At 44.3% G+C, this 21,843-nt stretch overlaps 2 protein-coding genes across 8 annotated transcripts in view; both read left to right on the forward strand.

Moving 5' to 3' along the window:
- The first annotated feature begins 2,562 nt into the window (after positions 1–2,562).
- On the forward strand, positions 2,563–12,687 carry RFX5 (regulatory factor X5). 3 transcript variants are annotated; one of them, XM_070367099.1, is made up of 10 exons: positions 2,563–2,719; positions 3,576–3,704; positions 3,956–3,989; positions 4,403–4,485; positions 4,929–5,048; positions 5,236–5,355; positions 5,497–5,578; positions 5,878–6,079; positions 6,299–6,399; positions 6,553–12,687. In XM_070367099.1, the coding sequence occupies exons 2-10, from the start codon at positions 3,589–3,591 to the stop codon at positions 7,540–7,542; spliced, it is 1,848 nt and encodes a 615-aa protein (XP_070223200.1). In that variant the 5' UTR covers positions 2,563–2,719; positions 3,576–3,588; the 3' UTR covers positions 7,543–12,687. The 3 variants fall into 3 exon arrangements, with proteins under 3 accessions (XP_070223200.1, XP_070223202.1, XP_070223201.1); XM_070367101.1 differs by lacking the exon at positions 2,563–2,719 and adding an exon at positions 2,735–2,779; XM_070367100.1 differs by lacking the exon at positions 2,563–2,719 and adding an exon at positions 3,055–3,168.
- Positions 12,688–19,997: 7,310 nt separating this feature from the next.
- PI4KB (phosphatidylinositol 4-kinase beta) overlaps positions 19,998–21,843 on the forward strand; it is a 28,659-nt gene continuing 26,813 nt past the window's right edge. For 2 of the 5 annotated variants that reach the window (XM_070367108.1, XM_070367107.1), the window contains exon 1: positions 19,998–20,398. Coding sequence is in view for 2 of the 5 variants with exons in the window: in XM_070367106.1 (XP_070223207.1) it covers positions 21,436–21,440 (5 nt within the window). In the remaining 3 variants the exon portion in view is untranslated. Of the gene's footprint in view, positions 20,399–21,266; positions 21,441–21,843 lie in introns of all 5 variants that reach the window. The other 3 variants (XM_070367106.1, XM_070367109.1, XM_005894949.3) reach the window with 3 other exon arrangements.

A 21,843-nucleotide genomic window follows, 5' to 3' on the forward strand; every position in this document is an offset into this window, starting at 1 on the left:
TTGGGGTCTGGATGCCAGATTGTTTTATAGATTAGAGAGAAAGAAGCAATGAGGAACTAAAGTCAAAAGGCAGAATAGAGAGGAAGATGCAGTGGGGAAGTAAAGTGAAAGGGTCTTCAGTCTTGTAAAACATCTCCAAGGGAATGTCCAGCCTTCAAATGGGGTGTGTTAGTCTCTTCTATTCACAGGTGGGCAGGGACAAACTATCTGTCCATAAGATGAAGAAAGGCTTTAGTTTACAGTCAAGCAGAGGGGCAGGGTCCTCCAGGCAAGCCATTGAGTATAATTATAATAATAAAAGCAAGTCAAAGGAACAGTTTCCAACATGGAGTCGGAATTGGCTTCCTTCCTGCAACAGTACCTTATTATACCTTATTCAGCTTTGTATCCTCAGCTCTTAGGCAGAAATTTGGCATAAATATTTAGTTGCCTGTTTTTCCCATCTCTAGCTTTCCCACCTCCTGACTCAACCTGGCCTTTCTACAGTGCTGTCAAAATAATTTCCCTTTCACAGCTATGATACTTTTCCTCCCTTTGCTAAAGGTTCTGATTATTCTCTGCCACCTTCAAATTCCTAAGCCAGGGCTTCCGTAGTGGTTCAGTGATATAGAATCCACTTGCCAATGCAGGAGACACAGGTTCAATCCCTGATCTACATGCCTCAGAGCAACTAAGTCTGTGCACCAGAACTACTGAGCCTGTGCTCTAGAGCCTGGGAACCTCAGCTACTGAGCCCACGTGCCCTAGAGCCCCTGCTCAGCAACAAGAGAACCACAGCAATGAGAAGCCCATGCAGCAACAAAGACCCAGCGCAGCCAAAAATAAATAAGATTATTAAAAAAAAAAAAAGAAATTCGTAAGCCAGCATAATTTACCCCAAATTCTTTTTCCATTTAAAGTGCTTTACATTCCACTTTATACCAAACAGTGGTGTTTGGGGTATCTTTCCATCAGTCTATACCCATATTTGTACATGAGCACCTGAAAATCTGTATAAATGCAATCTAGGGCAGTATTCAAGAGAATGGGCTCTGAAGGCAGAGGGACTGACTTTGGATCCTGATTCCAGCACTTACTACAATGTAACTCTGGACAAGTCCCTTCACCTCTCCAAGTCTGCTTCCTTGTCTGTAAAATGGAGGCAACAATAATTCCTACTTCAAAATAAGGTATTTAACATTCGGTCTGGTGTCTGGCACGCAATAAACAAATAAATTTTAGCTGTTACTAGAAAACCTTCTAGGCAGTATATTTGTATTTCCCCAACTCCACAGTCCCCTGGGTTTGTTCCCCCAGGACCCACCAAAGCTAGTAGTAGGGAAATGCAGGCTGCAAAGGGCGATGATCACAAACTCAGGCTTCCCAGATGGCTCAGTGGTAAAGAATTTGCCTGCCACTGCAGGAGACCCCAGAGACATGGGTTCTTTCCCTGGGTTGGGAAGATCCCATGGAGAAGGGAATGGCAACCAACTCCAGTATTCTTGCCTGGAAAATTCCCTGGACAGAGGAGACTGACGGGCTACTGTCCAGGGGGGTCACAAAGAGTCAAAATGACTGAGCTGCATGAACACATGAGGAGGCAACACTGCTCTCCTCTTTACAAAAACACAATGATGATGAGACTGGAGAACTGCAGGACAGGACTACAAACATAGTTTTGGGTGTAATGTATCTGCTGTGCAAAACAAAAAACTGTTCATCCATTCAAAGGGTGGTTAACCTTGAGTCCGTGACCTCTTAAATTAGATGCACCACTTGGCCTGTACCTGTATTTTCGTGGCAGAAGGTTCATTGTTTTCATCAGACTCCTGACCTTAAAAAGCCTTAACCAAAAGGGAGAGGGACGCTTGACCGTTCAGTACAATGTTCTCTGAAGCAAAACAGTCCAGGTGGGAATTCAGCACCCCTTGGGGGAGTCAGTCAAAATGCCATTATTCACTAACTGCAGAACTAAGGGGATGCAAAAGCAGCAGCGACTCTTTGGAAGGAAACGAGGTACTTGCGGGAAACCTTGCGGGAAACCTAGGAAGACTAAGGGCACTTTAGCTTTATGTGGTACAGCTGCTGAGGTTAAGAGGCCTCCATCAGTTGAGGAATGTGAGCTCGGGCTTGCAGGTTTCCTCTGAGTGTCTGCAAGCACGTGTTGGGTGGTGGGGACTAGGGGCGAATAGTTCAACTTGTTTTTCATCAAAAGCTGGTAATGTGAGTTTCCAGCGACTTCCATCACTGCTACCTATAATTTTCTAGCTATTTTATCATCCATTGAATCTTTTCTTCCAGTAGCTCTGACGCCCGAAGTCAAAACTGAAACACGGAAGGAGAAGGCAAAGAAAGCTTCAAAAGGAGGAGAGCGTCCGGTCTTTCGTCCTGCGGTCCCTTTAAGAGAAGAACCTCTTGGGACCGGCAGTCCCAACCGACCCCAGTTTTAACCGAAACCTAACCCGGACTTCCCCCTCTTGACTCAAATAAGACCAACTTTGGATTTTCCCTCCCCTATTGACCAATCAGATTCTGTTACCAGGCAGATTTTAGCGGCTGCCGGTGCGAGCCCGGCGCCTTCTGTCTCCGGGTGGCAGCAACGACCAATCGTAGAGCAGGCCGTCCGAGTATCTAGGCAGATCGGGGCCGTTCCAGCCATTCAGAAAAAAGGAAATAAAGCAACGCACGAGCCCGCTGGGCCAGGATCGTGGGGCTGGGCTGGAGTGAAGGTGGCTACGAGGTAGTTTCTCTTTCTCCCTTACCTTTATTGTTGGTTGTTTTGGAAGGTGACTGTTCAAAGGTAGGGAGGGGGCAATATGAGTTGGGAGGAGAGCAGACAAGATTTTGGCTGTATTTTCAACTGCTTCTTCACCCATGTGCACGTGCCCCGAATCTAGGACCCCCCCTTTCCCGCAACCGGGTTTTCTACGCCCAGCACAGGAATTCCGCTACCCTGAACCCCCTACTTTGCAGCAACGCGGGATTGAATGGAGGGGGAAGGGAGAGAGTGGGGGCGCGCGTCGGGAGGGGAGGTGAGGGCGATGACGTAGGGGCCGGCGACGTGGGGAGGGGGAGCTGCGGGGGAAGCCGTGGCGAGATTAAGTAATGAGAAGTTGGGCCCAGTTTTTTCCAAGCCTGGAAGGGCAGAAACTGTTCGTATCCTTTCTGACCTCCCAGGCAAATTCAGTGGTGAGGAGTATATTAGAGAATTAGACAACTTTATCCTGTGGTGGTGGTTGAGGGAAAGGAGGGTAGTATGGGGTTAGAGGCAGAAAGGAAAATTTCTCTCTAACGTGGATTCCCAGTCCCCCGTATCTCTTCCTTTACAGTTTTCCACATTTAGGAGACTGCAGAAAGGTGGGGCAGATAGAATGGAAATGGCAAAGATCTCTTTGGGTATATATGGGCCTGGAGAAGTAATGGAATAATTTCTAATTTTTGTAGAAGGCAAATTATAGAAAAAGACCACTGGGGAAATTCGGAGGCTTTCTTTCTGTTTTTCTGCCTTTCTGGGTAGAGAGGTGAGGAGTGCCCTGGGACCTCCAGCGGGGAAGGAAAATCTTGTTAAATCTTGTCCTGTCTTCTCTCAACTCTAGCCCTCATGCCAGGATGGCAGAAGATGAACCTGATGCTAAGAGCCCAAAGACTGGGGGAAGGACTTCCTCAGGTAGTGCTGAGGCGGGGGAACCCACCACCCTTCTTCAGAGGCTCCGAGGTACCATTTCGTAAGTACTCATCACCATCTCTAAACTTTGTTTCAGACCTGGGTATAGATCCCTATAGCACTTCTCTTCCTCTGTATTGGATGACCTGCACCTCCCCACGTGAGTGCATCTGACCAGGGGAGATTTTCATCATGGTAGCAGTTCTTGAGCACCTGCTAGGCTTTTCAGACCCCTTCCTCTCCCTAGCAGTCAGCCACAGGGATGGGGAGAAATCTTTTGTATGACCTCCAGCTTTTTCCTCTTCTCTACAGCAAGGCCGTGCAGAACAAAGTAGAGGGGATCCTGGTGAGTATTTGCGGAAGAAGGCAAGAGAGATGGCATTGGTGGGGGGGATGAAGATGGTGAGGATATGGGTTAGAAAGATTCATGCAAGGGAGTCAGGGAGTCAGTGCTGTCTGCCCTGTCAGAAGATAATTGGCTTTACAACTTGTTATCGCTTTGACCTTGAGCATCTCACTTCATCTCTGTGACCTCTTGTGGAGAAGCCCAGTAGAGATAAAATCAGAGCTGATCCCCTCCACTACCCTTCTCACCTTGGTAATCCTTAAGGGCTCCTAGCCTTAAATCATTTCTAAGGTCCTTTGTCAGCCTGACACTCACTCACTCAGCTAGACTGTTTAGTAAGGATCAGAGGGTCCTACCTTGGGTATTTCTTGGCCTTATAATTTTTCCTACCTCTCTGTTACTCCCTACCTCAGCAAGATGTACAGAAATTCTCAGACAATGACAAGCTGTATCTCTACCTTCAGCTCCCCTCAGGGCCCAGTACTGGAGACAAAAGGTAGGTTTGGTGCTGGAATTTTAGATATCAGAGGTGCTTATTTTTAAAGAAAGGCTCCCTAGGGGTGGTCCCTGGTGGTCTAGTGGTTAAGACTTCACTTTCCAATGCAGGGGGTGCGGTTTCAATCCCTGGTTGGGGAGCTAAGATCCCACATGATTCCTGACCAAAACGTAAACAACAGGAGCAGTATTGTAACAAATTCAATAAAAACTTAAAAAAAAAAAAAAAAGAAAGGCTCCCTTAAAAAGGGCTTGGTGAATAGGAATACTCATAACAGCTCTCCTTAGTCGGGAATAAAAGTTGCTGTCCTGCCTTGGTTTACCAGAGAAAGGTGAATTCTGGATGCACTGATTCAGTCCAGCCCTACTGAGGTGATAATCTGGATGGAACCAGGGCAACTGTTGGGATGTTGGCAATACTTGTCTCTCTTATTTCTCTTGCAGCTCAGAGCCAAGTACACTCAGCAACGAGGAGTACATGTATGCTTACAGGTGGATCCGCAACCACCTAGAGGAGCATACCGACACCTGCCTGCCAAAACAAAGTGTTTATGATGCCTATCGGTGGGTGGATGGGAGGGGGTGTATGGGGGCTGGGGAGGTGGGCCTAGGACTACCCCCTCCTCCCTGGAGAGGCCCCTGCCTCGATGGAGCCGGACTTCAAGGGTCTCCCAACCTTGATTCCCAGGGACCCTCTGAACCCACCCTTCTTCTCTGAGTGTTCTTCCCTCTCTGTCCCTGCCTTGCTCAGGAAGTACTGCGAGAGCCTCGCGTGTTGCCGCCCGCTCAGCACAGCCAACTTTGGCAAAATCATCAGAGAGATCTTCCCTGACATCAAGGCCCGAAGGCTTGGTGGCCGGGGCCAGTCCAAGTATCCTTGACTGGAGAGGGTGGGCTGGAGGACCTGGGGAAAGAACCTTAGGGTGAGGATGTGAAGAGCTGGAAGTGGAAACAGCCCAACCTTCCTACATGGGGACCTCCAGTGTGTTGGTTACCCCTTAACTTATGTCAGATATTGCTACAGTGGCATACGAAGGAAGACCTTGGTATCTATGCCGCCCTTGCCCGGACTTGACCTAAAGGGCTCTGAGAGTGTAAGTAACAACCCTCCGACTGCACTCTTCTCCCCAAAGTAGATGGCAGAGGACTTTGGGAGGTGTTTTGAGGCCTGACACAGCCTAGGTCGTTTGGCACAGTTTCTCAGCCTATAGGATATGCCCTTCTGCCTACGCTATGGCTGAGGCAGAGGAGAAAGAGAATTTGGGGGTTTCTGGGATGGCATGATAGAAGCTACTGCCATCCCTAGTCTGGTCTTATGGTCAACATTGGTGCCTGAGAGGGGCGCAGGGGCCTTTGTTCACAGTGTAATTGGGTGTGTCCTTCCCCTGTTTAGCCAGAAATGGGCCCAGAAGTAACCCCAGCGCCTCGGGATGAGCTGGTAGAAGCAGCCTGTGCCTTGACCTGTGACTGGGCTGAGCGAATCCTGAAACGGTCCTTCAGTTCCATCGTTGAGGTTGCCCGCTTCCTGCTACAGCAGCATCTCATCTCTGCCCGATCTGCACACGCCCATGTGCTCAAAACTGTGGGACTCGCTGGTGGGTGGACCCTGTATTACGTTCAGAGAACCCTTCAGCCACTTTCAAGCTTAAAGGCTCTCCCACATAAATGAGGAGAGAGACACCTTCTGTTCCTAGAGACCCTTCCCAGACATGCCTTAGCCCACCTCTTTCTCCTGCCTCTCTACCAGTCAGAATCACCTCCCTCCTCCATTCTGTTCCTTCCTCACCGCTTTTCCTTTTCTGGCACCTCCGCAGAAGAGGACGAACATGCCCCTCGGGAACGGTCATCTAAATCCAAGAACGGGGTAGAGAACCTGGAGGGTGGTTCTCATAAGAGACCAGAGAGACAGGTCCAGGTGAGGAAGCTGATGCCCTTGACCTTACTCCCCTGGGCTGGGGGTGTAGTACACCCTTCGCCCAGTGGGTTCAGTACTTTTTCACGTCCTGTTCCTATATTCCCTCCATTGTCCAGTCTTCCCACTTACTGTGTTCTTCTCTTTACTTTTTAGCCTCCTAAAGAGCTAGACCCCCGAGCTGGGGCTGGCCCCTCTGCACGTGGAGAGCGAAAGAAGAGTGTAGCGGAGAGCCCGGCGCCAGTAGCCAATAACCCACAGGTTAATGCCCTAGTGGCACGGCTGCCTCTGCTCCTCCCCCGGGCCCCTCGCTCACTTATCCCGCCAATCCGAGTCTCTCCACCCATCTTGGCCCCCAAACTTTCTTCAGGCACTCTGAAAATGGCTGCACTGCCTCTGCCCAGTAGGGCTGGGGGACCCCAAGCAGCTGTTCCCATCATTAACATGATCTTACCAACGGTTCCTGCTTTGCCTGGACCTGGACCTGGGCCTGGGCAAGCTCCCCCTGGGGGGCTCGCTCAGCCAAGGAGTGCAGAGAACAGGGAAGTGGGCATAGGGGGTGACCTGGGACCCCATGACAAAGGTGTCAAGAGGACAGCTGAAGTGCCTGTGAGCGAAGCCAGTGGGCAGGACCCACCAGCTAAAGCCACAAAGCAGGATCTAGACGATATAGGAAGTGATGCCAAAAGAAAACGGGGGCGCCCTCGAAAAAAATCAGGTGGAAGTAGGGAAAGGAATTCTACCCCCGACAAGTCAGCAGCTGCTGTGGACTCAGCCCAGTCCTCAAGGTTACCACGGGAGGCATGGGCCTCTGGAGGGGAGAGCAACTCAGCTGGAGGATCAGGGGGGCCAGGGCCAGTAGGAGAGGCTGAGAAGGGGGTGCTTGCCCAAGGTCAGGAGGATGGCGCTGTTTCCAAAGGAGGAAGGGGCCCCAGTTCCCGTCATGCCAAAGAAGCAGAAGATAAAATTCCTCCTGTCACCCCCAAAGTGAGCGTCATCAGGGGCAGTAGAAGCCAAAAGGAGGCTCTTCATTTGGTCAGGGGAGAAGTAGACACCTCCGCACAGGGTAATAAAGACTTAAAGGGGCATGTGCTTCCGAGCTCCATTCCCCATGAGCGGAAAGACCCCAAAGCGGCACCCCCATGATAGGTATGTGGGAAGGAGTGTTTATAGCCCTATGTTAACTCTACCTGGCTGCCTAGAAGAGGCCCTTCTTTGCACTTGCTTCTCACTTGGCTCTTCATTCTCTTCTGTATAGACAGCTGAGGCACCCTGTCTTACATAGTGCCTGATTTTTGCCTCTCACCTTTCCAGCTCAGTCCCCTTGGCTTTAGAGTCACTAATCTGTAGTGACCCCTCTCCTGGATCCCTGCACTATCTTGTGGGAATATAGGGATGAAATACGATGAATGCCTAGGCTTGGAGTCTTTTGGTTTTAAATCATAGAAAACCTAACTCAGACTGGCTTAAAAACAAAGATTTATTGGCTCATGTGACTGGCAAGTCCAGAGGTAGGGCCAACTCCAGGTAAAGCTGATCCAGTGACTCCGTAAGTCTCTGAATACCTGATTGATTTTCCCCCCTACCTTCTGTAGGATCATCTTAAGCCTGGTCCACCTCATGGCTGCCAGCACTCCTGGGATTCCATGTTTCCTCTCTCATGTCCAGCCAGAAAGAGAGGGCATCTTTGTGCCAGGAATCCTAGCAATAGCCCTAAGATTCACTTCGGTGAGGTCAGCCTGGGTCACACACCCATCCCTAGCCAGTGACTGTGGGCAGGAGATTGGTATAATAAATGCTAATTTGCTTATTTACGCTACATCATGGCCTGTACCTTTTGAAAAAAAAAGGCAGGATCAGCTTCCTTAGAATCACATAGATTCCTCAATGGGGACTGGGAGTGGGGAGTTCCCGGGGAGTCACCTGACACCTGGCCACTGCTATGAAGTAGGTGTGGTTTTAGCTTGCTAGGCTGAGACCAGTTATCTTCCTTCCTTTTTTTCCAGATAGATTTGAATTTTCCTTACAGCAGCTGTAACCTCTTTTCCTCTTATTCTGGTCTCAGGGAATGAGAGGGAAATCTTTCTCATTTGGAGACTAGCTCTTTAGTCTCATTTGGATAACAATCCCCCTTTTTCTTCCACCTCCTTCTCAGAGATGGGTATCCTTCATTCTCCTCTTTCTGAATTTTAGTTTTCTCCTCATTCTCAATGCTTCACTCTACTGCCTCTTTCACCAAGTAGAGTGAGGTTTACTCCCTAGTCATTTTATTAAATTCACTCTGTATCCACCAGGTGTCAGTCTCTTGTCATGTAAGTGTCAGGACTTAGCTGGACCGGGATTGTGGGTTTAGGCTGTGTGTATGGAAGGTACCTTGCCTATCTGGGAGCACCAGTAGGAAAGGAATTCAGGTATATATTTGGGAAAAGCAGTAAACCAACCAACATTAATTAAGGACCTACTTTATCTTCTGCATAGGGTAGCTTCCATCAGGGATTCTCCATTTTCTTTCAGGGAGCCTTCATTCATTTGTTCCTTTATTTCCACCATTGCAGATTTTTAAAAATTATATGTAATGTTTGATATCTATAAAGAATATATTTAACGTGAATAAGTTATGAAGCATAATAACTAAATGACTCATCACCCAATTTGTACATTAAAACATTAGAAATACTACTGAATTTCTCGTGTTCTTCCCCTAACCTATGCTCCTGGCTCTCCCTAGAGGTCACCACTATCTTTAATTTTGTGTTTATTAACTACCTGCAATATATACATACATACATATATATATATATATATCCTTTCCATTTATGTATATACCCTTTAAAAATGGTTTTGCTTTTTAGCTTTACAAAATTTTATTCTCTAATACTCCCCTGTGGTTTGCTTTTTTCCCCACATAACATTATTTCTAAGATTCATCCATGTTGTAGATAGCTATTACTCGCTCATTTTTATCTATATAATATTGCAAGTGCATAAACCACAATTTATCCATGTCAATGGACATTTGGGTTGTTCCCAGTTTTTTGCAGTTATAAATAATGCTGCTACTAACATTCTTGTACAGGTTAGTGCCTTTGTTTTTAGTAAGCTTTCTAAGGCTTCTGAGATGATTCCTTTGGTCTGTACACCCTCTGAGTTGGAAACTGTTCCCTCTTGTCTCATTCTCTAAAAACGTTTATATTAGATTGAACTGAACCATCCTTTGATCGTTTGATAAAACTTACTTGGTAAGCCATTTGAGCCTGGCCTTTCTTTGTGGGAAACATCTTAATTTCAATTTATTTAATAATTATAGGCTATTTGGGCTTTCTATTTCTTCTTGAGTCAATTTAGGTAAAGTGTTTTTCTAGAGTTTTGTGCATTTTACATCATTTATTTTTAATGAAATTCCTTCCATGTTCTTTTTCTCCTTTGCTCCCTGGGTGGTCGTGTCCTCCTTTTCATTTCTCCTGTTTACTTGTGCCTTCTTTTTTTCCCCTTTGACCAACTACACCAGAAATTTGTTTTACTTGTTTGATTTAGCTGCCATTCTGGGCTTTGTTGATACTCTCCCTTAAATATTTGTTTTCTACTTCATTAATTATGGATGTTATCTGTGGTATTTCCTTCTGCTTTCTTTAGATTTAATTTTATGTTCTTTTATATCAACTCTTTGTGACCCCATGAACTATACGGTCCGTGGAATTCTCTAGGCCAGAATACTGGAGTGGGTAGCCTTTCCCTTCTCCAGGGGATCTTCCCAACCCAGGGATCAAACCCAGGTCCCCCACATTGCAGGTGGATTCTTTACCAGCTGAGCCACAAGGGAAGCCCAAGAATACTGGAGTGGGTAGCTTATCCCTTCTCCAGGGGATCTTCCTGACCCAGGGATTAAACCGGGGTCTCCTGCATTGCAGGTGGATTCTTTACCAACTGAGCTATAAGGGAAGCCACAAATATTTGTTTTCTACTTCACTAATTATGGATGTTATCTGTGGTATTTCCTTCTGCTTTCTTTAATTTTATGTACTTGTACATCTTAATTTTTATCTAATTAATTTTCAAGTTGTGTTATTTTCTATAAGTTTTCAAGGACTCACTTCCCTATATTCTCCACATTTTTCTGTTTAAAAGTATTTATTACTTAGTTCTAAGAATATTTAAATTACCTTTATGACTTTTTGGATTCGTGATTTAGAAAAGTTTTCTAAATTTCCAAAATCTAGCTATTTAAAATTTTATCTTTTTGATACTAATTTTCAGTTTGATCATTTGTGCTCAGGAAATGTGGTCTCTGTGATAGCAGTTCTTTGAAGTTTGTCAGGATTGTTATTTTTATATTCTGGGGCTTCCCAGGTGGCTCAGTAGTAAAGAATCTGCCTGCCAATGCAGGAGATGCAGGTTCGATCCCTCGGTTAGGAAGATCTCCTGGTGAAGAAAACGGCAACCCACTCCAGTATTCTTGCCTGGAAATTCCCATGGACAGAGGAGTCTGGCAGGCTACAGTCCATGGGTTCACAAAGAGTCAGACTCAACTTAGTAACTGAACAACAATTTTATATTCTGTAACTTACCTTGGATATCTACCTGTTCTGTTGATTTCTGCTGATTTTCCCATAGCAGCTTGTTCCCTGGTATATTTTGTATTTTTGGATTTTGAGCTCCTATTTTGTTAATCTAAGGAAATCCAGTGGGCCTAAATTGGGGGTACTTTCCTCCAGAGAGAATTTGCACTTGTTTCTGCCAGGTGACAAAGGGTGCTCCTTACCTGGGACTGTGTTAACCTTTCAGGAGTCCTGATTTAACTCAGGAGTCCCAGATTTTCTCCCCTGCTTTGGCTGGGCCCAGGGTTTAGCCTCTGTTAATGATACTGATACTAGCATTTGTCCCCAGAGCAAACCTGCTTCTTCTGCTGCATGTTACTCATTCTGCATAAGGATTCAGCTCAGTGTTATTTTTTCCCCTTCCTTTAGTGATCTCTTCTACTTTCTGATGAGCGTGACAAACATGTTTACTGTAATTTATCCAGGATCCAGTGGTATTCTATGAGAGAGCCCTTTCTCTCCTCCATGCTGCCAGAAGTAGAAGTCCATTACTGTAGTTTTGGCATTTTCCTTCTTGTTAAGAGCTCTGCACTTGTTGGAAGCTAGCTGACTTAGCACTATCCTTAAGTCAATAATGATTTCAGCACAGTGTGAGTTATGTTAGCAGTAAGCACAGAGAGTGGTGGGAGCCCAGAGAAATAGACAGGGATCAGAAATGACTTGCTAGTAGAGGTGAGTAGGACAAGGCCAACTCATAAAGCAAGGACAGAACAACAGAAGACATGATACAAAGAACTGAATCATGATACCCATTCTGCTGCCTAAGAGCTGTAAATTCAAAGAGATTGAGTAATTTGGGAAGGCTTCTTGGAAAAGGTAGCCTTGAGTTAAGCCTTTAAGTAGAGCTTAAGTAGATTAAAAAAAAAAAAGTCATTCCAGGAAAAGCAGGAGTTTGAGGATGTGGGATGTGAGTAAGGACATGGCAGTCTAACCCAGTAAAAAGACCTGTTCGGCAGAAAGGTTATGTATGAACAAGAGAGAGAAATCAACTGGAAGAAAAACACACAACAGTTGAATGAATGGGTAAAAGTTATCCAGTGATGGAATTGAAAGTAATCCATTGATTGAATGAATGAAAGATACGAAGTTTGCATTAGAGGATGGAGGAACTGAAGTAAAAAAGAACCCTCCAGACAGCTGTTGCCATTGTCCATGTGGGAGGAGATGAGGGACTGGACCAGGTTGCTAACAAGTTGGAGGTGATAGGCATACAGAAAAGTAAACCACTGGTGATACGATAGAAGCTTCCAAGGGAACAGTGCCCTCACCACGATTGGGTTTGGGGATATATCCATTCACTTTAGGAGACCAGACCACTGGGTGATTTTAAGATTTACATGAATGTTATAGGGGTTTTAAGTAGCCTATTTTATATTTTTACCCTAATATTTTAAAAATCTAACATGAAACAAGTTATTCTTCTCTTGGTCAGGAAGTCTTCAGTTGGTTAGATGAAGGGCTAAACGAAGGTTTTGGGGACTGCCTACTGCTTCCTCTCTACTATTCCTTATTCTCTCCCCAATACCCTGTTCCCCAGTCCCATTGTTGTCTTTTTTCATTTTAGCCTTAGCATAAAGTAAGTCAGAAATAAAAATTTGTTACTTACTAAAACTTGAAATAATCTTTTGCTATTAAACCAAGGTAAACTCTATGTCTAGTCTGTGGCCTCAAATAAATGAATGTATTGTTAACTTTTGTAGGCAACAGTCAATTTTCTTAAAAACAACAAAAAAAAGTAAATACCACATTGACTAACATGCTAAACGGGGGAATTAATATCATTATATATTTGTCTGTGTGTTTTGTCTCATGGTTCATCAGTAGGCCTATTCCTGCTTTGTCTAGGATCATTCTGCTGGTTCCATCTTATGCGGTAAAGCTAATTTTATATATATATATATATATATATATGCTGCTAAGTCGCTTCAGTCGTGTCCGACTCTGTGCGACCCCATAGATGGCAGCCCACCAGGCTCCCCATCCCGGGATTCTCCAGGCAAGAACACTGGAGTGGGTTGCCATTTCCTTCTCAATGCATGAAAGTGAAAAGTGAAAGTGAAGTTGCTCAGTCGTGTCCGACTCTTAGCGACCCCATGGACTGCAGCCCACCAGGCTCCTCCGTCCATGGGATTTTCCAGGCAAGAGTACTGGAGTGGGTGCCATTGCCTTCTCCGATATATATATATATATACGATATACTATATATATATATATATATATATATATATATATATATAGTATTAAAACATGTTTGTGAAGAGGCATTTACCAGAAAGAGCATGAGTTCAGTTTACCACTTTCTATAGGATTTTGAACATTATTTAGTCCAGTTTTTTAAAACAGATTCAAAAACAGATGGCAACTCTGTAGTCGGTTGTGAAACTAATTTAGCAGTATGCAAAGCTAAATGTATTTAAAAAGTGAAACAGGGACTTCCCCAGTGATCCAGTAGTTAAAACTCCATGCTGCCCATGCAGGGGGGTGGCAGGGGGTTCAATCCCTGGTCATGGAACTAAGATTCCATATGCCTTGTGCCACGACCAAAAGATAAAATAACTTTTAAAAAGTAAAATAGAGTAGAAAGTATCAATGTGCATTGCATATAGTAGGGTAATTGCATATCACTTCCTGAAACTTATTTCAGTGAAGACCATGTCTATGTGCTCTTCAATGGTCGTGATTTAAAAATTGATTTCTTATTGTGGGTTGAAATAAAACAATTTCAAAAACCAATGACTTAGTCGTTCTGAAGCCCAGTTTCCATAAAATAACATCTGTTTCACAAAGATGTACTGAGGAATAAATGAGGTAGCATTAGTATTTATACACAGTAGGAGGCCAAGCAATAATTGCTAGTAGCTTCTTTTTCTTTTCTCTGGGGAAAAAAAAAGCCAATATCTATGGTTCAGGAAAAAAAAATTACTCATTATAGTTTATTTAACCATAGGGGTGTTTAATGTATAATTGGAGCTGTATTATGACCTGGGTCCTCTAGTTTTACCAACTTTTGATGAATAAGCCAACTTCTTTCCTCAATTTGATGACATTTAAATAAATAAATGAAATCAACAAAGCTAAAAGCTGGTTCTTTGAGAAGATAAATAAAATAGGCAAACTATTAGCCAGACTCAACAAGAAAAAAGGGAGAAGAATCAAATCAACAAAATTAGAAATGAAAATGGAGAAATCAAAACAGGCAACACAGAAATACAAAGGCTCATAAGAGACTACTATCAGCAACTATATGCCAATAGAATGGACAACTTGGAAGAAATGGACAAATTTCTTAGAAAAGTATAACTTTCAAAAACTGAACCAGGAAGAAATAGAAAATCTTAACAGACCTATCATAAGCATGGAAATTGAAACTGTGATCAGAAATCTTCGAACAAACAAAAGCCCAGGACTAGACAGCTTCACAGCTGAATTCTATCAAAAATTTAAAGAAGAGCTAACACCTATCCTACTCAAACTCTTCCAGAAAACTGCAGAGGAGGGTAAACTTCCAAACTCATTCTATGAGGCCACCATCACCCTAATATCAAAACCAAAGATGCCACACACACACACACAAAAAGAAAAAACTACAGGCCAATATCACTGATGAACATGGATGCAAAAATCCTTAACAAAATTCTAGCAAACAGAATTCAACAACATATTAAAAAGATCATGACCAAGTGGACTTTATCCCAGGGATGCAAGGATTCTTTAATATCTGCAAATCAATCAATGTGATACACCACATTAACAAATTGAAAGCTAAAACCCATATGATTATCTCAATAGATGCAGAGAAAGCCTTTGACAAAATTCAACATCCATTTATGATAAAAACCCTCCAGAAAGCAGGAATAGAAGGAACATACCTCAATATAATAAAAGCCATATATGATAAACTCACAGCAAACATCCTCAATGGTGAAAAATTGAAAGCATTTCCCTAAAGTCAGGAACAAGACAAGGGTGCCCACTCTCACCACTACTATTCAACATAGTTTTGGAAGTTTAAGCCACAGCAATCAGAGAAGAAAAATAAAAGGAATCCAGATTAGAAAAGAAGAAGTAAAACTCTCACTGTTTGCAGATGACATGTGCTCTACATAGAAAACCCTAAAGATCACCAGAAAATTACTAGAGCTAATCAATGAATATAGTAAAGTTGCAGGATATAAAATTAACACACAGAAATCCCTTGCATTCCTATACACTAACAATGAGAAAAATAGAGAAATTAAGGAAACAATTCCATTCACCATTGCAACAAAAAGAATAAAATACTTAGGAATAAATCTACCTAAAGAAACAAAAGACCTATATATAGAAAACTATAAAACACTGGTGAAAGAAATCAAAGAGGACACAAATAAATGGAGAAATATACCATGTTCATGGATCGGAAGAATCAATATAGTGAAAATGAGTATACTACCCAAAGCAATCTATAGATTCAATGCAATCCCTATCAAGCTACCAATGGTATTTTTCAGAGAACTAGAATAAATAATTTCACAATTTGTATGGAAATACAAAAAACCTCGAATAGCCAAAGCAATCTTAAAAAGAATGGAACTGGAGGAATCAACCTGCCTGACTTCAGACTATACTACAAAGCTACAGCCATCAAGACAGTATGGTACTGGCACAAAGACAGAAATATAGATCAATGGAACAAAATAGAAAGCCCCGAGATAAATCCATGCATCTATGGACACCTTATCTTTGACAAAGGAGGCAAGAATATACAATGGAGAAAAGACAATCTCTTTAACAAGTGGTGCTGGGAAAAGTGGTAAACCACTTGTAAAAGAATGAAACTAGAACACTTTCTAACACTATACACAAAAATAAACTCAAAATGGATTAAAGATCTAAACATAAACCAGAAACTATAAACTCCTAAAGGAAAACGTAGGCAAAACACTCTCTGACATAAATCACAGCAGGATCCTCTATGACCCACCTCCCAGAGTAATAAAAATAAAAGCAAAATAAACAAATGGGACCTAATTAAACTTAAAAGCTTTTGCACAATGAAGGAAACTATAAGCAAGGTGAAAAGACAGCATTCAGAATGGGAGAAAGTAACAGCAAACGAAGCAACTGACAAAGAATTAATCTCAAAAATATACAAGCAGCTCCTGCAGCTCAATTCCAGAAAAATAAACAACCCAATCAAAAAATGGGCCAAAGAACTAAACAGACATTTCTCCAAAGAAGACATACAGATGGCTAACAAACACATGAAAAGATGCTGAACATCACTCATTATCAGAGAAATGCAAATCAAAACCACAATAAGGTAACATCTCACGCCAGTCAGAATGGCTGCTATCAAAAAGTCTACAAACAATAAATGCTGGAAAGGGTGCAGAGAAAAAGGAACCCTCTTACACTGTTGGTGGGAATGCAAACTAGTACAGCCACTATGGAGAACAGTGTGGAGATTCCTTAAAAAACTGTAAATAGAACTGCCATACGACCCAGCAATCCCACTGCTGGGCATACACACCGAGGAAATCAGATCTGAAAGAGACATGTACCCCAATGTTCATCGCAGCACTGTTTACAATAGCCAGGACATGGAAGCAACCTAGATGTCCATCGGCAGACGAATGGATAAGAAAGCTGTGGTACATATACACAATGGAGTATTAGCCATTAAAAAGAATGCATTTGAATCAGTTCTAATGAGGTGGATGAAACTGGAACCTATTATACAGAATGAAGTCAGAAAGAAAAACACTAATACAATATACTAATGCATATATATGGAATTTAGAAAGATGGTAATGATGACCCTATTTGCTGATGACAGCAAAAGAGTCACAGATGTAAAGAACAGTCTTTTGGACTCTGTGCAAGAAGGCAAGGGTGGGATGATCTGAGAGGGTAGCATTGAAACATATATATTATCATATGTGAAGTGGATCACCTGTCCAGGTTTGATGCATGAGACAGGGTGCTCAGGGCTGGTGCACTGGGATGACCCTGGGGCATGGGATGGGGAGGGAGGTGGGAGGGGGGTTCTGGATGGGGAACACATGTGCGCCCATGGCTGATTCATGTCAATGTTTGGCAAAAACGACTACAATATTGTAAAGTAATTAGCCTCCAACTAAAATAAATTAATTTAAAAATAAATAAACAAATGACTTTACTTGACCCTGTTAGTACTTTCCTGCACTCACACTCCAAGGTGCCACATGCATACACGCTTTCCCATCAAGGCTTCATGCATATACAGGACAGTATGGGTTCCTCTAGGGTCACCACGTACAGGTCACCAATGTACATCTATACCTGTAGTGACTCCCTAGGACCTAAGACAGAAGTGTTTTGTTTTTTTTTTCTATCAAAACAGAATCTAAAAAATAGTTTCAGTGTGGTGAAGAATTTTAGATAATATTATGCTTTTAAATATGGGAAACAGAATAGTATTCAGTTTTGTAATTTAAGAATTAAAGAGACTGAGGAGAAAAGCAAAGCAAATAGGAAGTGGGGGAATAATTTAGTCAAAATATTTATAAATATTTTTATTTTATTCATTTATGAAAACTAACTTTTACCAAAAGAACAACAACAATAAATCTGACAATTGGCACTGTTACACATTTTTGGAAATCTGCTTAATGCTTGACTGGATTCTCATATCTGCTTCTGCATTCAATTTGTTGCTACATAAACAAATATAAACATTTTTTCCTGTGGTGGAAACTAAGGATACGGCTAGGATACAAAAATAAATTCATTCTTGCCTTGAGGAACTCAGATTAGAGGGAGTTGGAGACCCAGGAACAGAGGGAACCAAAGAAAACCCCAAAAGAAGGCAGAAAGACAAAGTCATAGATGCAGATAAACACATAAAGGCCCTTAGAAACTTGAAACAAAATCTACCTCACAATAGTGTGTGTGTGTATGTGTGTGTGTATGAGGTTGAGGTGGGTCTCAGTTAATAAAGGACTTATAATAACTGCTATACCTACAAAAAGTTCCTACTTTAAAGTTTGAACAGAGATGTTACTGGAAAGTAGAAAAACTCCCTCCAATAAAAGTAAAATATACATCTCTTTTTACAATGTTTCAAAAAGTTAGTCCTTCAAACCTTGGAATCCCTAGCCTTTGAGGGGATGGACATATGACATTTCAGACTCTAGGCAAAGCAGGGTCATCACCTCTCCATTCTTGCTCCACGGCTGACTAGGAGCTGGCCAAGAGCTGCTGGGCCTGACAGGTGGACTGGTGATTCCCCACTCCAGACCAGTGGTGACAAATTTAAACTATCTTTGGCACTCTTGGCCTCCTTCTCTGCTCATCTTTCATTACTGTACTCCTGCTTTAACCTAGCTTATCAGTTTGTCTTCTCATGAGCAAATTCCCTTCAGAATGCTCCTTCGTCTTTCTTGTTCCACTGGATCATTTCCAGTATCTCTTCTATGACCTTACTCACAATATCGAGAAAACGTTCATACTTTATCATATACAGAGCGGCCTTTTGTATTAACCATATGTTCCTTTAGCAATCAGGTACCCTATTTGTTCTTTTATACATACTGCACGTTTTACACAGGTATTTTCAAGCTATTAATCTTTATTCTGCCATCCAAACACTGAAGCAATTACCCCCTTTCATTTATATTATTGTCCCTGTGCCGGCATCACCAAGGCGATGGACATGAGTTTGTAGGCTCTGGGAGTTCGTGATGGACAGGGAAGCCTCGCATGCTGCAGTCCATGAGGTCGCAGAGCCGGACATGATTGAGCCACTGAACTGAGCTATGCTAAGTCATTTCAGTCGTGTCCAACTCTTTGCGACCCATGGACTGTATGTGGCCTGCCAGGCTCTTCTGTCCCTGGGATACTCCAGGCAAGAAAACTGGGGTGGGTTGCCATTCCCTCCTCATATTATTGTCCCGATAATAGTCGTAATCTGTGCTCTCTTTTAGTCCTCACAAAACCCTGTAGGGTGTTAATATACCTGGATCTACTTTGCAGACATAGAAACGGAGGTTCACAGAGGATAAATCAGTCATTCCAAATCAAACAGCCTTCAAGTGGCAGGGAGGGTGGCGTCCAGGATCTGGGCTCAAATAACTAGCCTCAATGTAGACTATTAAGTAAGGTCCTATGAGGGGCAGAGGTTACGTCGGGACAGAGGTTCTGATGGAAAGGGTTCCTAGTCAGTAAGCTAACTGACAAATAGAATTACACAAGACAACACCAGAAGTCCATTTGCAGGCCGATTTTTGTTTATTTGTTTAGATTTTACATGGTTTGGTTTTGTTCGGAAGGCGTGATTATGCCCTCCAAGCTTTTGACATTTCACTCACCTTTCCCAACCTGGCCCAGTCCAGCCCCTCCCGGGCTGGATCGAGGTCCGAAGGCTGAAGGCCAAAGGCTGCCCAGGCAGGTGGTGACCTCGGAGGCAGAACCGCGGCCTCGAGTCGCGCCGCTAACGGCGAAAGATTGACGCGGTTGGACCGCGCCATTCCCCAAGCGATAAGGGGCGTAACCTTGGCGTCGTCCTTAAACATGAGTAAGAATAGGATAGTGAAGGTGACTATCTTCCCCGCCTGTCCTTTCTTTCTCTTTCTGCTGTCCAGCTCGGCCCCCAGCGTCCGTCCCCCGACCTGATTTACTAAAGGAGTCGTGTGGAATAGGGGAAAGTCACTGATTGCCATTACGGTAACTCGGTTGCTAACTCGAACGGGCTCATTTACGTATAATTTGCACGTTCCAGTGTTTACTGAAGTACGCGACAAGCTTGTACTTCTCCTCTAGCCGGTGACCCACGCCCGCCCGCTACACCGCCGCCTTCTGCTCTAAGCCGGGAGCCCCTGCCCCTTTATCCAGAAAATTTTACTTCCCTTTCGGCTTCCTTAGCTTCGCAAACGCTGCCTCGTAGGTCCGCCTCCCAAGGTTTGGCCCCTCCTCCCACCCGTAAGCTCCTCCCCTGGCCTCTCCTCCTCCCCGGCTTCCAAATCTCTCTTCCCGCCCCCTTCTCTATTTCTGAACAGGCATGTTTCGGGCAGCTCACCCAACTCCTTAGATTACTATGGGATCCGTAGGGTCCTGAGCGTCGGAGTAGCAAGAAAGCATAGCCCACGAAGGGACTGAATTCAGAAGAAAACTCGAGATCTGCTGAGGAATTTATTATTTTTTTAATCCTGGTGGTGCGAGAGAGGAAGACAAGGTTGTGAGGCCCGGTCGAACGCGCGGCAGCGCGAAGGCCCCCTCAGGCGGCGCTGAGGGCAGCCCCGCAGCCGGGGCCTGGTGCAGCCGCCGCGGCCGCTGTCAGGGAAGCGCAGGCGGCCAATGGAACCCGGGAGCGGCCGCTGCTGCTGAGGCGGCGGTGTCGGCAGCCCGACCCCGACCGCCCGCACCCCCTCCGCCGGGGTCCCCCGGAGGTAAGCGACTCCTACCCTGTGAGTGCCCCTTGCCCTGTGTGTGAAGGGGTCCCTCTCCCACCCTGTCCAGCACAGCCTCCCCCGCCCCCACACCTGGGTTCGACTACAAAACTATCCTCCCGGTGACACCTGCACCCCGGGTTCCTTCTCCACCTTTCTTCCCGAACCTGGGGTCCTCCCCTGCTTTTTGGCTTCCTCTTCTGTTTAGCTCCTCCCTCTGCCGGGGATTCCCCCCTCCCTCACGCTTATCCCTGTTGCCTCCGTCCCGAATTCTCTTCTCTGAAGTCGTCAAGCCTTTCCACATCACGATGCCTTTTATGGGGTCCATCCTTGTTTGTCTTTCCTCATTGTCTGTGCCCCAGCCCCCTTTCCCACGGCCTCCGCCTTTATCCCTTTTCCTGTTTTGCCCCTTAACTCCGATGTCTCTGTGCATCCCCAACCCCTGCTTCCCGGGCCTCTGTGGCCGTCTCTTCCTCTGCTGCTTCTAATTCCATTACCTCACTGCCACCCACCCACCCAGCTCCTGGCTTCCAAGAATTGTCTATTCCTTCTCCTTAAGGGATCTCAGGCTCTCACCATCATTCCCAAAGTACTGTTTACATTCTGCTTTGACCTTAATCCTTTCTTCTCTAAAGTACTTAATGATTCCTGTAACTCTTTAGCTTTTCTCGACCCTTCCTCAGATCTCCCAACCTCTGGAGGTTTGTTCCTGTAGAAGAGAGATCTGACAGTGCTCCTTCCCATTCAGGATTTCCAACTTTGACACCTCCCTCGAGTTTCAAGGGTTTTGCTGATCCTTGTGGTACTGTTTTCCCTGTGGTCTTTATGTGTTCTCTGTCACTCTACCTTTACATACCACTTATTTCAGGATCAACTAAACCTTGAGCTAAGAAGATGTGTTGGGAGGAGGGGGGAGCCTCAGCTGTCTCAGGCTTTTCTCTGGACAGAGGGTGTTTCAGAAGGATGGAGCAAGTTTGAAGCAGTTCCTATCAGATTACACTTTGCTGGAGGAATGAACAGGCCTGCATGGAAACTGAATGAGGTTGTGAGAAATTTTGTTTTGGATAATTTAATTTTAGGCTTGTCTTAGAGGGATCACAGAATATAGTGTCTTGCCACCCCTAAGAGGAATCGGTTTACTCTCAGTGGCTTTACTAGAATGGTTTTGGTTGATTCCGTAAGACCTTAAGCCTGGAGTGGATTTGGTCAGGGGGTAACTGGGAAAAGGAACATGAGCCAATGGAAAGAGCATGTATATTGAGAATCAGGACTCCTGGGTTCAGGATGTGACTTCTTCACTTGACCTTTAGCGTGACTTTTTTTGGGAAAATGGTCCACTCTATAGGCATAGGTACAGTAATAGGCACATAGCACAATGTGGGGGAAAATTTTTGACTTCATTATTTGTTTACAAAACACAGGGTTCCTCAGACACAAGGTATTTA

The sequence above is a fragment of the Bos mutus genome, chromosome 3, assembly GCF_027580195.1.
Source record: "Bos mutus isolate GX-2022 chromosome 3, NWIPB_WYAK_1.1, whole genome shotgun sequence".
NCBI classification, from domain to species: domain Eukaryota; kingdom Metazoa; phylum Chordata; class Mammalia; order Artiodactyla; family Bovidae; genus Bos; species Bos mutus.

Excerpts from the sequence above, each read along its gene's own strand:
- RFX5 (XM_070367099.1), top strand. The coding sequence starts at position 3,589 with ATGGCAGAAGATGAACCTGATGCTAAGAGCCCAAAGACTGGGGGAAGG. Across the intron at positions 6,080-6,298 it reads CAAAACTGTGGGACTCGCTG|AAGAGGACGAACATGCCCCT; the intron begins GTGGGTGGACCC and ends GCACCTCCGCAG. Across the intron at positions 6,400-6,552 it reads GACCAGAGAGACAGGTCCAG|CCTCCTAAAGAGCTAGACCC; the intron begins GTGAGGAAGCTG and ends TTTACTTTTTAG.